At 48.0% G+C, this 16,191-nt stretch overlaps 1 protein-coding gene across 3 annotated transcripts; it reads right to left on the bottom strand.

Annotated features, from left to right (window-relative positions):
- Positions 1 to 2,082: 2,082 nt before the first annotated feature.
- On the bottom strand, positions 2,083 to 15,650 carry NT5C3B (5'-nucleotidase, cytosolic IIIB). 3 transcript variants are annotated; one of them, XM_066364175.1, is made up of 9 exons: positions 15,593 to 15,650; positions 15,260 to 15,358; positions 14,399 to 14,468; positions 14,266 to 14,312; positions 9,442 to 9,527; positions 8,788 to 8,877; positions 5,465 to 5,627; positions 3,739 to 3,939; positions 2,083 to 2,554 (listed from the first exon to the last, which is right to left on the bottom strand). In XM_066364175.1, exons 1-9 carry the CDS (start codon positions 15,602 to 15,604, stop codon positions 2,420 to 2,422), a joined length of 903 nt encoding a protein of 300 aa, XP_066220272.1. In that variant the 5' UTR covers positions 15,605 to 15,650; the 3' UTR covers positions 2,083 to 2,419. The 3 variants fall into 3 exon arrangements, with proteins under 3 accessions (XP_066220272.1, XP_066220273.1, XP_066220274.1); XM_066364176.1 differs by having other exon boundaries at positions 3,739 to 3,927; XM_066364177.1 differs by lacking the exon at positions 8,788 to 8,877.
- Between the last annotated feature and the right edge of the window lie 541 nt (positions 15,651 to 16,191).

Raw genomic sequence — 16,191 nt, 5'->3', positions numbered from 1 at the left:
TCCCAGTCTGCCAGAGGGAGGGTCGGGAGTGGGTGACTGGAGAGTGGGGCCTGCAGGGAGAAATACTTGTCTCCTAACTGTCCCAGGTGAATGGAAGACTAGGTCCCTGATCTGTAACTCGACATACAAAGCTCAAAGATGAAATCACAGGTCAGATATCGCATTCACATAGATCATTTCCAATACCGCTGTATTCCCACCCCTCCCTGCTCCTGGCTGCTGGCATTACCCCGTCCTGTTCTCCCTCTTGTCAAAGGAGAGGTAACTGAGTTCAAAGCTACGGTGTCCTGGAGGAGTTGGTTTTAGCCACCAGTTAGGCCATCTGCCCTCACCTGCCCTGCTGGACTCTGGCCAGTGCAATGAGATGACTCAAAAGGATTTGAGGACGGGTTGAAGGAGGTGCTTAGGAGAGAAAATGACGAACTGGTCACTGCACTGCCCCCACAAACACTGATTTCTTGCCCATTATCCCCTGAGAGATGTGACCTCCCCACAGCTACTGCCTGGTCCCAAAGCATCCAGGAGGGGCACTTCGGGGTCTGACAGTGCTACCCCCCCAGCCTTAGATGGTAACCACTCCTCCCCAAAACCTAACAGGGCAGCCCATGTGCAGGCAGCAGCATGCAGGCCAGCTTCGGTTGGAAACACCCTAACCCTAGCTCTAGCTCCTAACTATGAGGTTCCGGCAAGTTCCTGGTCCTTTCTGTGTCACCTGTAAACTAGACCTACCTGCGGGGTCACTGTATTAAATGGCATGCATCTAGGTACCACAGAAGGATTCAATCCATATTCCCAAGACTTTCTCCTTCGTATCTACAGATACATACAAGTTTCCAACAGCCAGGCGCCCTTGGGAAGGGTGACACACTGAATTTCTCTGCGGACAAAGAAAACACCAGGTAGACTGGTTAGCCTCAACCTTTTCTTCAAAAGGTATCCTAGAGGCCCTGGCCGGTTGGCTCAGTGGATAGTGTTAGACTGGCGTATGGATGTCCCAGGTTTGATTCCCAGTCAAGGCACACGGAAGCGTCTGCTTCTCTCCCCGTCTCTTCCCCTCCCCTCCCTCTTCCCCTTCTGCAACCAGTGGCTAGATTGGTTTGAGCGTTGGCCCAGGGCCCCGAGGATAGCTGGTTGGTCCAAGCATCAGCCTCAGTGCTAAAAATAGCTCGGTTGTGAGCCTGGCCCCAGATGGGCAGAGCATCAGCCCTAGACAGGGGATGCCAGGTGAATCCTGGTCAGGGCACATGCAGAAGTCTACCTCACTATCTCCCTTCCTCTCACTTAAAAAAAAAAAAGGTGTCCTAGAGAGAATTCAGCTAGTTCTTCACCAACCAAGTCAACAGGGAGCGAAGAAGAGGAAGAAACTGTGAAGAAAGCCCAGCAACGCAAGACAACATTGCTTGGGTCCTCAGTTCCCTGGTCCCAACCTCCCTTGTCATTCATTGTAGTGGTCCTGAACCCACAGGAGGAGGAAGGACAGGAGCTAAGGGCACCAGGGAGAATTGACATCTAAATAAATCCCTTCAGGAGTCTCTAAAGAAGGGGCTCTGCAGATAGGGTTGCCCACACTCAACTGATCCCAGCTGAATTTCTTTTTTTTTAACTTAATTTTTTAATTTTTATTTTTATTTATTCGTCTTTTAGAGAGGAGAGAGAGAGAGGGAGAGAGACAGAAAGGAGAGAGAGTCAGAGAGAGAGAAGGGGGGAGGAGCTGGAAGCATCAACTCCCATATGTGCCTTGACCAGGCAAGCCCAGGGTTTCGAACCGGCGACCTCAGCATTTCCAGGTTGACGCTTTATCCACTGCGCCACCACAGGTCAGGCCTGATCCCAGCTGAATTTCAAGTTTACCGGCAGCATCAGAATCAAGCCAAACCATTTCCGGTCAGAAGCGCACCCTTCCAAGCCTGCCTGCCCACCCCAACCCCCACAGACACACCTAGGCTCACAGGGTCTTCTGGGCTAATTCGATGGTTTTCAAATTGTGTTCCATGGAAGCCCTGGTGGCTTCCTGGAGGTTCCTGCTCCTCCAGAACCAAAGGGTACAAGCTCTGCCCCCCAATCCCCAAATCAGAACAGCTCTGGTTTTTCCTTTTTTTATTTTGATCTGCTTCACACATTCAATCTGTCTGAAGAACAACTCATGTCAAAAGATTAAAAAAAAAAGAATCCTTGACCCAAGGATCCCGGAATGCGAACACCCCGAAGGCTGATTCATGTGGAACGGCCTTGCTGCTTCCCACCTGGCGGGGCCTCCCTCAGGCCTGGGAGAACACAACAGGATGTGCCAGGGAAAGGAGGAGGGAAGGGTGAGGACCCAGAGCTTGCGGATGCTCTGGACTGTCCTCTGTGCACACCAGGCTCACAGCAGAGCAGCCTCCTGCCATGGCCTGCAGGGCCTGGCTTTGCGCCTGCGCACTCAGGAGTCCTGTATCTCCACCCAGTCGCCCTGGTGCAGGATGTGCTGCAGCAACCCGTTGACCACGTCCAGCGTCTCGTCTTTCTCCAACACAATGTCATATGAGTCCATATAGCGCTCCCGCCGCTCCTCCACCTGCCCAGGGGGAGGGGAGACTGCGCTCTAGAAATGCCCTGCCCTCTGCCCAAGGCCTCTGGCTCTCAAGCACCTGGGATGGGGGAGCAGTGCATTCAAGCCACAGTTCCTCTAGACCAGCAGTCCCCAACCTTTTTTGGGCCACGGACCGGTTTAATGTCAGAAAATATTTTCACGGACCGGCCTTTAGGGTGGGACGGATAAATGTATCACGTGACCGAGACAAGTGTCAAGAGTGAGTCTTAGACGGATGTAACAGAGGGAATCTGGTCATTTAAAAAAATATCGATAAAACATCGTTCAGACTTAAATATAAATAAAACGGAAATAATGTAAGCTATTTATTCTTTCTCTGTGGACCGGTACCAAATGGCCCACGGACTGTTACTGGTCCACGGCCCGGGGATTGGGGACCACTGCTCTAGATGAGTTCAAGGTCACAGGGCCTGCCTTTTGGAGACACATGACAATGTACTTAGACACACGCCACATGACACAAGGAACCCTGGGGTCAATGTCAAAAAGACAGTAACAAGGATTAAAATTTAAAAGCCAGATGTTAACCTCTAATCTATCTGGATTAAATTTTCACAGGGCTCAAGCATTCTGGGGGGACTTAAGCACATGCTGGCTGAGGGTGAGGACTGGTGGCCTTCCAGTGTGATACCATCCTGCGTGGCTTTTTGTGACCATACTGTTTTCACTGCTGTTGGCCTCTGGTTTGTTCTTGTATTTTTCATCTCTAAATTAGAAACTCACATCCTAGGATGCTGAGACCTACCATTGCAATCATGCCTGACAGGCCAGATTTAGGACTGGTAATCAGCTGCGCCACTGCCTAAACTGTGTCACATGGGCAGTTACTCAGCCTCCTTGCCAGTTACCTCATTCATAAAATGGTGTAACAGTCACAACCTCAAAAGGCTGTTGTGAGGGTTAAATGGGCTAATGCCCCCCAGAAATGGTGAGCACTCAGCAAGTAGAGGCTCCAACGAAATGCCTGGCATTCCTCTGTCTCTGAACTCGTTAATCACTGGCTAGCTCTCATCTTCCTATAAGAAATGGAATCTTCTCCCGAACAATATGACTGGTGTCTTACCTCTACCTCTAATACTTACTGCAGTGTCTAGCACACAGGTGCTCGATAAGCATTTATTAACAGGAACTGTAAGACAAGCACCTACCTTGTCGTTTAGGAAGCCAATCTTGAGAATGTGCTCCACACCCGGAACCCCATCAGCCATTGTGAGGTCCCCCATGGAGTCTCCCAGCAGGAGGACGTTGGTTTTGCCCTGAAGCTGCTGGAAATAATTGGAGTTCCCACACACGGAGATGCTCTTGTTGTATGTGTGTATGAGCTGGCCCTTGAATCCCTGTAGGAAACCCTAAATAATCAAGGAAAGAACAGACAGAAGGCTACCGGGACCCATCCAGCCCTAGTTCACCACTGTCTCTGTCACAGCGGAAAAGAAACCCTAGAAGCCATAGATAACGTCAAAATCTCACTGAAGTCTCAATAAGGGTGGGCACAGTCAAGCCCACGGGCCAGACTTCATCTGCTTTTGTAAATTGAGTTTTACTGGCACACAGCCATGCCCGTCTGTTTACATCTTGTCTATGGCTGCCTATCTGCACAGCAGAGCGAAGTAGTTGTGACAGAGGTCATACAGCCCATGAAGCCTAGAATACTTGACCTTTTGCAGAAAAAGTTTATAACCCCTAGTTTAAACACTTAAGCTAACAGGAGCCATCAAATCTTGCCGATCACCCACTCTGATGTAGGCATAAAGCCTGTGATACAAGCACTGTTTAGGCTGCACGCATGCTAAGCCTCAGCTGTGGGCCACATCTGACTAGAGTTCAAAGGCGTGGAAATTTCAGCCACTGGGTTTAAGGGGAAGAAGTTAGAATATGGGTGAACCGGAGCAGCCCACCTCTAGCTCTAGAAAAACAAGTCGAAGTCTAAGCCCTTGAGAGTACCTAGGATGGCAACTGACCCATGACAGTGACATGGGACCTGGTTGACCCCTAAACTAGGTCCCCCGTGGCAGAAAGCTGACTGTTTGCCAAACACCAAAGAACAGGCCCTTCAAAAGCAACTGTCATTAGCTGGCATAAATAAATAAATACCGTATTTCCCCATGTATAAAACGCACCTTAATTTTGGGGTCCGAAACTTGAAAAAAAACATTACATAAAGTTACTGAATTCAAGTTTTATTCATCATAAAATTCACACAACTCCTCATCACTGTCAAACTCCCACACATTAGCTTATCCTCATCTGATGACAAATCTCTGTCTTCGTATACTGCCTCGTCCTCAGTTCCATCTATGGCATTTGAAATGCCACAATCACTGTATAAGATGCCCCCAGTTTTTGGACCCCAATTGTTTTGAAAAAAGGTGCATCTTATACGTGGGGAAATACGGTAACTGCCTAAGGACAAGAAGCCAGCAAAGCTTTCTGCTCCCTTTCCTCCCCAGGCTAGGATTAATGTTTAGGGCAGGGGTCCCCAAACTTTTTACACAGGGGGCCAGTTCACTGTCCCTCAGACTGTTGGAGGGCCGTACTAAAAAAAAAAAACTACGAACAAATCCCTATGCACACTGCACATATCTTATTTTAAAGTAAAAAAACAAAACGGGAACAAATACAATATTTAAAATAAAGAACAAGTAAATTTAAATCAACAAACTGACCAGTATTTCAATGGGAACTATGCTCCTCTCACTGACCACCAATGAAAGAGGTGCCCCTTCCAGAAGTACAGCGGGGGCCGGATAAATGGCCTCAGGGGGCCGCATGCGGCCCGCTGGCCGTAGTTTGGGGACCCCTGGTTTAGGGTGAAGCACCCTGGCTGGTGGCTCCAACCCTGTTCATTCCCAGCCCAGAGGAGATTCGGCTCACGTCTTTGTCAAAATCCATGTAGTTAGACACAACGTGGATGTTGGGGTGGAACACTTTCATCTGCCGGATGATCTCTTCCAGGATATCACCAATGCCCGCAGAAAAGATGAAGAGGGGGATGTTATTTTGGTAGAGGGTGTTGAAGAATGTCTTGTATCCCTCCCTGCAAAGAAATGAATGGATTCTGAAATGGCACTGCCTCTGCTACTGATCTTTTTTCTTTTAAAAAGAGAAGAAGGGAGAGGGAGGGAGGGAGAAAGAGAGAGAAACATCAATTTGTGCCCCGACCACGGACCAAACCACAACCTCTGCCTATCGGGACAATGCTCTAACCAACCCCTCTATCTGGCCGCTGTTCTTTATTTTCTACTTGGGTTATATATTTTAGATTTAAAATAGATACATGCTTAAGTGGTTAAAGTCAACTAATTTTTTTTTTATTTTTTACAGAGACCGAGTCAGAGAAAGGGATAGATAGGGACAGACAAGAATGGAGAGAGATGAGAAGCATCAATCATCAGTTTTTCCTTGCAACACTTTAGTTGTTCATTGATTGCTTTCTCATATGTGCCTTGACCGTGGGCCTTCAGCAGACTGAGTAACCCCTTGCTCGAGCCAGCGACCTTGGGTCCAAGCTGGTGAGCTATGCTCAAACCAAATGAGCACGCGCTCAAGCTGGCAACCCCGGGGTCCCAAACCTGGGTCCTCTGCATCCCAGTCCGACACTCCATCCACAGTGCCACTGCCTGGTCAGGCGAGTCAACTAATCCTAAGTGTTCAGTTCAGTTAGTATTGACATATGTATACACCCATGTAATTACCAACCAGATCAATGTTACCTTGTGTCCATTCCCAGTCAATGCCATACTGTCCTTTTTGACTTCATATCACCATTAATTAGTTTTGCTTGTTCTTGAATTTCACATGAAAGGGCTCATACATTTTTTTATGTACTACAGTTGACCTTTGAATAACACAGGGGTAAGGCGTGCTGACTCCCCCCACCCCGTGCAGTCAAAAATCCATGTATAACTTTTTTTTTTTTTAGCAAGATACAGACAGATGGGAAGGAAGAGAGATGAGAAGCATCAACTCATAGCTGTCACACTTTAGTTGTTCATTGATTTCTTTCTCATATGTGCCTTGACTGGGGGGCACCAGCTGAGCCAATGACCCCTTGCTCAAGCCACCAACTTTGGGCTCAAGCCAGCGACCATGGGGTCATGTCTATGATCCCACGCTCAAGCCGGCAACCCCGCACTTAAGCTGGTGGGCCCGTGCTTAAGTTGGATGAGTCTGCGCTCAAGCCAGTGATCTCAGGGTTTTGAACCTGGGTCCTCAGCGTCCCAGTCCAATGTTCTATCCACTGTGCTACCACCTGGTTAGACCGATGTATAATTTTGATTCCCCAAAAACTTAACTACAGTTGCCCCTCAGTATCCTCAGCGGGACTGGTTCCAAGACCCCCATGAATAACACAATCCAAGGCTGCTCAACTCCCTCATATAAAATGGCATAGAATAATGCATACAGTCAGCTCTTTGCATTTGCGAATAACTGCAGGTCAAAAATACTGTTTTCAGGATGTGAGGGCAATCTCGCTACAAAAAGGAAAAAGGAAACATTGGGTTAGGCCTGGCCAGACAGCTCGGTTGGTTGCATTGTCATCCCAAAGCACAGAGGCTGCCGATTTGATCCCCAGTCAGGGCACATACAGGAACAGCGCAGTGTTCTTGTTTCTGTCTCTCTCCCCCTGCTTCTCTCTTAAAAATAATAAATAAAATACTGGGTTTTTTGGTTTGTTTCATTTATTCATTTTAGAGAGGAGAGGGAGAGACAGAGAGAGAGAGAGAGGAGAGACAGAGAGAGAGAAGGGGGGGAGGAGCTGGAAGCATCAACTCCCATATGTGCCTTGACCAGGCAAGCCCAGGGTTTCGAACCGGCGACCTCAGCATTTCCAGGTTGACACTTTATCCACTGCACCACAGGTCAGGCTAAAATACTGTTTGTTTGTTTGTTTTAAGATTTATTTATTATTATTTTTTTTTTTTACAGAGACAGAGAGAGAGAGTCAGAGAGAGGGATAGACAGGGACAGACAGACAGGAATGGAGAGATGAGAAGCATCAATCATAAGTTTTTCGTTGCATGACCTTAGTTGTTCATTGATTGCCTTCTCATATGTGCCCTAACCGTGGGCCTTCAGCAGACCGAGTGACCCCCTGCTCGAGCCAGCAACCCTGGGTCCAACCTGGTGAGCTTTGCTCAAAACAGATGAGCCGACCTCAGGGTCTCGAACCTGAGTCCTCGGCATTCCAGTCCAACGCTCTATCCACTGCGCCACCACCTGGTCAGGCAAAAAATACTGGTTTTTTTTGCCCTGGCCAGATAGCTCAGTTAGTTAGAGTGTTGTCCCGATACACCAAGGGTCAGGAACGTACAAGAATCAACCAATGAATGCATAAATAAGTAGACCAACAAATCAATCTCTCTCTCTTTCTTCCTCTCTCTATAAAAATCAATAAGTAATAAAGAAAAAATAAAGATGCCGAAGTGGGGCTATGTGCATGTATGCACACATGCATCTTAAAAAGAAAAAACTATATTATTTTCCATCTGTGGTTGGTTGAATCTACACATGCGAAACTCAGAGGGACAACAGTATATTTATTTTTAAAAATCCATGTACATATAACTGGACCCACACATTCAAACTCGTGTTGTTCAAGGGTCAACTGTAAAATACAACCGGGCAGCTATCCTGGGACAGATTCACTGAGTAACACCCCAACCCAACCTGGCACTTACTGGGTCTGCACACATCTCTACTCCCTCAGCTTTTCCTGAGCTAGCCTCTCTCCCCAGTTAGGACACCCAGCCCTTAAGGACAGACACCCATGCTGTGCCCCCATCCCTCCTCCAGTAAAGAACACTCCAGCAGAGACTGCTGCACTGTTAAAGCTGCCCACGATCAAGGGTCCTAGGCCAACCAACTTCCATGCCTGGACAGAGAACACCAGTCACCATGGCAACCCCAAGTCTTTTTACCAGTGGGAAAAACGAACTAGATGCCATTTGTTTTAGGAGATGCAGCCCTGATCACATCCACAGCACATCCACTACCAGCAGACTGCTTGTTGGGAAGCACCCAAGGGTAGGAAATCCTTTGGCTGTATCCAGAGAGGAAAAACGTGACCGTCCCCACTTCCGGTGCTCATGGTGGCATGCCTCTTCTAACTCGCCCGGCAACTAACTCCTCTCCACTGCTTCCCAGCCTCTTTTTGTGAGCCAATCAGTTTCATATGTTTCCCAGAGCAAGCTTACCTAAGCATTGCATTGGACTCTCTAACCACCTGGGCTATTTGAAACTTCTGAATCTTCTGCTGACACAGGAGACCGTGCGCTTTGGTCCACCTACAAACAAACACCCCACAGAACCCCAAATTCAAATCACGAAGTTAAGTCAAGTAACCTTTCCCTCTGCAGGGCCAAGTCCCCTCTGGAAGTCCAAATAATGGAGGCGGCCTCACCCTTTTCCACAGAGTGTTTCCTGGGAAACCCCGGTTGTCTTCAATAAAAGAGGGTACAAAAGCAGCACAACTGAGACAAGAGATGGGTGAGTTCACTGCTAGTCAAAGCTCTTTGGACTCCCTTCCTCCGTGACCTCACTCTGGAGAACTAGGGCTCTGTCCAGTGATACTAGTTTCTATAGGAAGGTTCTCTCCAAAGCACTCATTCCCCCAAATCAAAGGGGCTTCTAACTCATGCCAAGGATTCTCGGCGGGCCCCACTCTAGCAGCAGTCACAGGTAGCTTCAACTGTGTCTGACAATGTGTTCTAATAGCTGGGACTGTGCCACTCAGTTAAGCAGCCAGTTAGGTAAAGAAGCCTGTCATCTCATCCAAGTTCAGAAATATTACGCCCCCTCCTGGCCCGGACCACCACTGGCCAGGAGCTGTCTCCACCATCATCACTTACCATTCCACCATATGAGGTAACTTCTCTTTGGTGGTCCGGTGTGGGTCAATCTCAATTGGGTAATAGTGATTAAGGAGCGCTTGAAGCTGGGGCATCCAAAGAAAGAGAAAAGCCATTAGTCCCTCAAGTTTTCCCTAGCAAAGTCCTACAGTTTAGCATGAGAAAAGAGTCACCTAGAAGACACAACTTCATTTAAGGGAGAGCCCTTCACACTCGCCCAGGAGGGAGGTCTAAAAGTTAACAACAGCCTGAACAGTTGGTGACGCAGTGGATAGAGTGTTGGACCGGGACACGGAGGACCCAGGTTCGAGGACCCAAGGTCGCCAGCTTGAGAGCAGGCTCATCTGGTTTGAGCAAGGCTCACCAGCTTGAGCCCAAGGTCGCTGGCTCGAGCAAGGGGTTACTCGGTCTGCTGTAGCCCCTGGTCAAGGCACGTATGAGAAAGCAATCAATGAACAACTAAAGTGCTACATCAGAAGAACTGATGCTTCTCATCTCTCTCCCTGTCTGTACCTGTCTGTCCCTCTCTTTGTCTCTCTGGCTCTGTCACAAAAATAAAAAAATAAAAAAAAATAAAAGTCAACAGCATAAATAGCTTTACTAGCAGGTTAGAGGGTGATGAGAATTTTGTTGTTATTAACTAGCTCAGTCATCAGGGCTTAACCAGTAAGAACTGACTTAAGACTGTGTTTCCCAAAATGTGGTATACTTTCTTTGGTGGAAGGCAAGCTTACTTTAGGCAATACATGGGTAAACACCTGGTTTTGTTAGTTGTGGTTTCATTTTAAAAAATATTAGGGCCTGAGCAGGCAGTGGTGCAGTAGATAAGAGTATTGACCTGGGATGCTGAGGACCCAGGTTAAAAACTCTGAGGTTGTCAGCTTCAGCACAGTATCGCTGGCTTGAACGTGGGATCATAGATATGACCCCATGGTCGCTGGCTTGAAGCCCAAGGCCACTGGCTTGAGTCCAAGGTCGCTGGTTTGAGCAAGAGGTCACTTGCTCTGCTGGAGTCCCCTGGTCAAGACACATGAGAAAGCAATCAATGAACAACTAAACTGCCACAACAAAGAATTGATGCTTCTCATCTCTCTTCCTTCCAGTCTGTCTGTCCCTCCCTTTCTCTTTCCCTTTCTCTCTCTATCTTTCTAAAAAAAAAAAAAGTATATTAGGAAAAAATCAACACATCAAACTTGAGCTTTCACAAAGATTACTTCTTTCTTTTGTAAGTTAACTGCATTCAGATTTTTAAAAATGATTTTATTTACTGTTTTAGAGAGAGGAAAGAGAGAAAGGCAGGGGAGAGGAACAGGAAGCAACTCACAATTGCTTCCTGCATATGCCTGGACTGAGCAAACCTGGGGTCTCGAACCAGTGACCTCAGCATTCCAGGTCAATGTTCTATCCACTGCACCACCACAGGTAAGGCTGCATTCAAATTCTTATTTATTTAGAGCGGAAAAGAGGGAGAGAGAGAGAGAGAGAGAGACAGGAACAGACAGACAGGAAGGGAGAGAGATGAGAGGCATCAACTCATAGTTGTGGCACCTTAGTAGTTCACTGATTGCTTTTCATACGTGCTTGACTGAGGGGAGAAGGGGCTGCAGCCAAGCCAGTGACCCCTTCTTCAGGCCAGCGACCTTGGGCTAAAGTCAGTGACCTTGGGCATCAAGCCAGAGACCTTGGCGTCATGTCTATGATCCCATACTCAAGTCAGCAACCCCACGCTCAAGCTGGTGAAGTTGCACTCAAGCTAGCAACCTCAGGGTTTGTTTGGTTTTTTTTGTGGGTTTTTTGGGGTTTTTTTTTGTCTTTTTCTGAAGCTGGAAACGGGGAGAGACAGTCAGACAGACTCCCGCATGCGCCCGACCGGGATCCACCCGGCACGCCCACCAGGGGGCGACGCTCCGCCCACCAGGGGGCAATGCTCTGCCCCTCCGGGGCATCGCTCTGCCGCGACCAGAGCCACTCTAGCAGAGGCCAAGGAGCCATCCCCAGCGCCTGGGCCATCTTTGCTCCAATGGAGCCTCAGCTGCCGGAGGGGAAGAGAGAGACAGAGAGGAAGGAGAGGGGGAGGGGTGGAGAAGCAGATGGGCGCCTCTCCTGTGTGCCCTGGCTGGGAATCGAACCCGGGACCTCTGCACGTCAGGCCGACGCTCTACCACCGAGCCAACCGGCCAGGACCAACCTCAGGGTTTTGAACCTGGGTCCTCAGTGTCCCAGGCTGATGCTCTATCCACTATGCTGCTGCCTGGTCAGGCCCAGCATTCAGATTTTTAAAAGCTGGTCAACTTTACAAGATATTTAGGGGTAGAAGAAGGATAGATGGTGAAAAAGAGAGACTAGACTTGGGGTGGTGAATACACAATGGAATATACTGATGACGTGTTGTAGAATTGTGTACCTGAAACCTGTATAATCTTGTTAACCCATGTCACCTTCATAAATTCCATTAAAAATTTTTTTTTTTTTTTACAGAGACAGAGTCATAGACAGGGACAGACAGACAGGAATGGAGAGATGAGAAGCATCAATCATTAGTTTTTCGTTGTGTGTTGTGACACCTCCTTAATTGTTCATTGATTGCTTTCTCATATGTGCCTTGACCACGAGTAATCCCTGGCTTGAGCCAGCGACCTTGGGTCCAAGCTGGTGAGCTTTGCTTAAACCAGATGAGCCCGCGCTCAAGCTGGCGACCTCAGGGTCTCGAACCTGGGTCCTTCCGCATCCCAGTCCAACGCTCTATCCACTGCGCCACCGCTTGGTCAGGCTAAAAATTTTTTTAAATAATCTTATGAAGAAACTACTACCATTCTCATTTTGTAAATAAGAACCATAGGAAGACGCCTGACCAGGTGGTGGCACAGTGGACAGAACGTCCGACTGGAACACGGAGGACTCAGGTTCAAAACACCGAGGTCACCGGCTTGAGCGTGGGCTCACCAGCTTGAGTTAAGCGTGGGGTTGCTGGCTTGAGTGTGGGATCATAGACATGAACCCATGGTCACTGGCTTGAGCAAGGGGTCACTCACTCTGTTATAGCCCCCCCTCCCCTGTCAAGGCACATATGAGAAAGCAATCAATAAATAACTAAGGTGCCACAACGAAGAATTGCTGCTTCTCATTCATCTCTCTCCTTTCCTGCCTGTCTGTCCCTATCCCTCTCTTTGCCTGTCTTTGTCAAAAAAAAAAAAAAGAACCATAGGAAGACTAATTAAGTTGCCTGGTGTGACAGCAGTATAGAAGCAGCACATCACAATTTGAACTGAGATGTGCATGACCAAAGATCATGTTTTTAACCATAAGACTGTTTTGCCTCTTCCTAAGTAAAACTAACTAAAAATAGATAAATATAAATATTTAGTAAAAGTCATATACACATATGGCAAGAAAACCCAAATCACAAAAGTAGAACTAAAAGACTGTAGTTTTGGGACACAGCATGTTAGTGGATGACTCCGTCACACTACCAACATCAAGTTGACTACTTCATGGGCATCTATCCACAGGTGCCTCTTCTGACTTAGGTCCCTTCCACATCACAGAACCTTCCACATTCTGGAGAGGGATCAGGTATCACATAGGGCCAGTCAGAATAGTGCCCCACCCAAATGGAAACTGACTGGTATAGAATTTGAATATATACACGGTCTCAGAATATTGATGGAGTCCCTTGACCATCGGTCCAAAAAAGCATTAAATGAAAAGATCACACACCAATCAAGGCAGAAAGCTCCTGATATGTATTAAGGTTCTTAATGTGTGTGTGGGTGTTTTTTAGAAGGAATGAAAAGAACATTTTTCTAAAAGTGTAATAGAACTCAACAGAAAAATATAATTATTTTAAAAAGGAGAAAAATTTTTTTCATATATAAACTTTGCTTTATTAATTTTTTCAGAAGCTCATCAACGCCAAAAAAAAAACTTAGTTTTCTCTAGCTTCTTTATCCAAGAGAGGGCAATCTAAACCTACTGTCTTATTTGTGGACACAGCTTCCTGGAAGTTGATAAATCGGGTATTCGAGAAATCAAAAAAAGTGACTTGCTAAAAGCTGTCAGTGGTGGAGCCAGAACCTTCCTTAAGCTAAAAGCAGCATCCTGACACAGGTTTTAGAAATATAAGAACAATCTATACTCCACTGCCCATCTTAATACCCAGTAATCGTGACAGAGTATTGGAAGAGCTGACCAAAATGAGAAACCAACAGACCATGTAGGATGCAATTCAGTGACTTTCATAATGTAGCTGAACTAAATGATGTAGCTATTCGGCAGGAAGAGCTCAGCAACCTGCAGAGGAATGTGTAGCTAGCGCCCTGGCAAAGAGGAACCTGATGGGAAGAAAGTAGAACAAAATAAAATGAACTTCAAAGCTACAGGGATCACTTTACAATGTTTGTATGCATCTTATGGAAACAGGAGTTATTGTATATATATTGACATTAATTCAGAAGTCTTTCTCGACACCAGTTGCCAACCAAGTTGTGTCTTGCTGTATAACTTGCTCAACCTCCTCAAACTTGTTTTCTCAGTTGTTAGATGGAGACAATAATGGTTCTATTCACCTCTCACTCAAAGTGCATTAAGACTATGTCCACCACACCCTGGACGGGTAGCTCAGTTGGTTAGAGCTTAGTCCCCATCCATCAAGGTTGCGGGTTCAATTCCCAGTCAGGGCACCTACAAAAATACTGGTTTTTCTCTCTCAAATTAAAAAAAAAATTAATCTTCTAAGGTTTCTATCCTGTAATCTTTGGTCCTAAACAAGAACCATATGAAGTAATATATGGTAGCAATTCTGAGCAAAGAAGGGGAGTAACTCACCTCTTTCCGGCACTCCTCACTGATGATCTTGCTGTTATCCAGAATATCTGCAAAAACACAAAGTTCCTTTCACTTGCCCCTTAGAAACCGTCATCTTGTCATGCTCAACAAAGCAAGCTAGTATGTGACTTACTGTAGGAAGAAGGGCATCGCTTCCCGTTATATGCAAACCTGCTCAAGGTCATGTCAAAATCAGATATGACCTAAAAGGCAAAAGAGAGATGATGCCTAGATAGGCTCCTTCTGTTGTAGCCTAGTGTCACCGTAAGGGGATGATTAGGAAAGTCAAAGAGCTCAGTGCCTAGCCCTGACCAGGTAACTCAGTGGGTTGGAATCTGGTCCAGATATTCCAAGACTGCAGGTTTGATCCTTGGTCAGGGCACATACAAGAAATCAACCAATGAATGCAAAAATAAATGGAACAACAAATGAGTGTTTCTCTTTCTCCCTACCTCTTTCTCTAAAATCAATTTTTAAAAAGTGCTCAGTGCCCAGACTATGGGCAAAGCCCTGGAGGAGTTAGGGAGGGCTACAGAGGGAAGAAAGAACTGATCCTAGTTAGTCCAGTGCTAGGCCTGAAGAGGCCCACCGTCTGAAGGTGAGGGGCGAGCTGCAGAATCAAGACCCCTTTGGCTCTTTCAGTAGTACCCATCCCAATGCCCTGGGTCCTTTATGACCATCTCCACATCTGCAACTTCTTGGGGAGCCCGCTGACTTGGGCTAGTGTGGAGAATAAGGCCCGAGGGCCTGGTGTGGGTGCTTTCAGTCTAATTAGAGGAAGTAGCATGACCTTACTGACAAATCTGAAATCCAGGTTTTAGAGCAAGCGAGCCTCCCCCAAGGCAAAACAGGAGACCAACCTGCTTGCCATCAGGCCTCTGGCCATTTCCAGGGACTGAGGGGTTGCAGGGGTCTGCAGTAACGCGGGAGGCACCGGGCTGGACGCCTCCACAGCCGCCCCAGGCCCGCCAGCCCGACCTCGCCCCGACGGTACCTGTAAGTGGTCTCCCCCGCCCTTGCGGAGGGCGCCCACGATCTCCTGCACCCGGCCGGGCTGCCGCATCAGGACCGTGGCCTTCATCAGGGCGCTCACCTGTCCCGAGACCCGAGAGAACGGCTGACCCCGGCGCCGCGCTGGGCCCAATGGGAGCCCGGGGCTTGCCAGGGCAACCCTGCGAGGCCGGGCCGGGGGAGCGGGGGGCTTTGGCCGGGCCGGGGGTGCCTACTGGCTCGGGTGGCGCGGCGGGGCCGAGGCGCCCCTCTGGGGGCCGAGGCGCGCCCGGGGGGTCGGGACCCGCGCCACACGAGTCCATTTCTCCCGCCTCACCTCCTCCGCCATGGTGCTCGCAGCCTGGTGAGCTGCGCTGGGACAACGACCGCTCTGAAGCCTCACTGCGCAGGCGTCGTCCCCGCCCCCGGCCCGGGACCGCGGGCGGGACACAGGACCCGGACAGCCTGGAGGTCCAGGCAGCGCTGTGCAGCGCCCTGGGGTAGATCCTTGTTGAGGGCTCTGCGTTGAGGAGCGTGGTGGTCCCAAGGAATTGGGGTTTCTGGTTGCCACTCTTTGTAGAGCAAAAACCCTAGTAAGCGTGGTCGTTTCCAGGATTATAGATTGCACGACCAGAAAAAAAAAAAGTTAGAGTCATAAAGTGAGTTATATTAAACAACAGAAGATGTTTCTGGGCCCACTTCTCATCAGAAGAAAATGAGTGCCTGACCTGTGGTGGCGCAGTGGATAAAGCATTGACCTGGAAATGCTGAGGTCGCCGGTTCGAAACCCTGGGCTTGCCTGGTCAAGGCACATATGAGAGTTGATGCTTCCAGCTCCTCCCCCCTTCTCTCTGTCTCTCTCTCTCCTCTCTAAAAATGAATTAAAAAAAAAAAGATATTGACTTAAAAAAAAAAAAAAAAGAAAATGAGTGACTA

This window comes from Saccopteryx leptura, chromosome 2 (assembly GCF_036850995.1).
Source record: "Saccopteryx leptura isolate mSacLep1 chromosome 2, mSacLep1_pri_phased_curated, whole genome shotgun sequence".
Classification (NCBI taxonomy): domain Eukaryota; kingdom Metazoa; phylum Chordata; class Mammalia; order Chiroptera; family Emballonuridae; genus Saccopteryx; species Saccopteryx leptura.
Note: the sequence above shows the minus strand (reverse complement) of the source record. Positions and strands in the feature narration are given on the sequence as shown.

Coding starts and splice junctions, on each gene's coding strand:
- NT5C3B (XM_066364175.1), bottom strand. Junction 14,469..15,259: donor GCGGGGGAGACCACTTACAG/GTACCGTCGGGG, acceptor TTTGCCTTTTAG/GTCATATCTGATTTTGACAT. Junction 8,878..9,441: donor TTACCTCATATGGTGGAATG/GTAAGTGATGAT, acceptor GTTTGTTTGTAG/GTGGACCAAAGCGCACGGTC.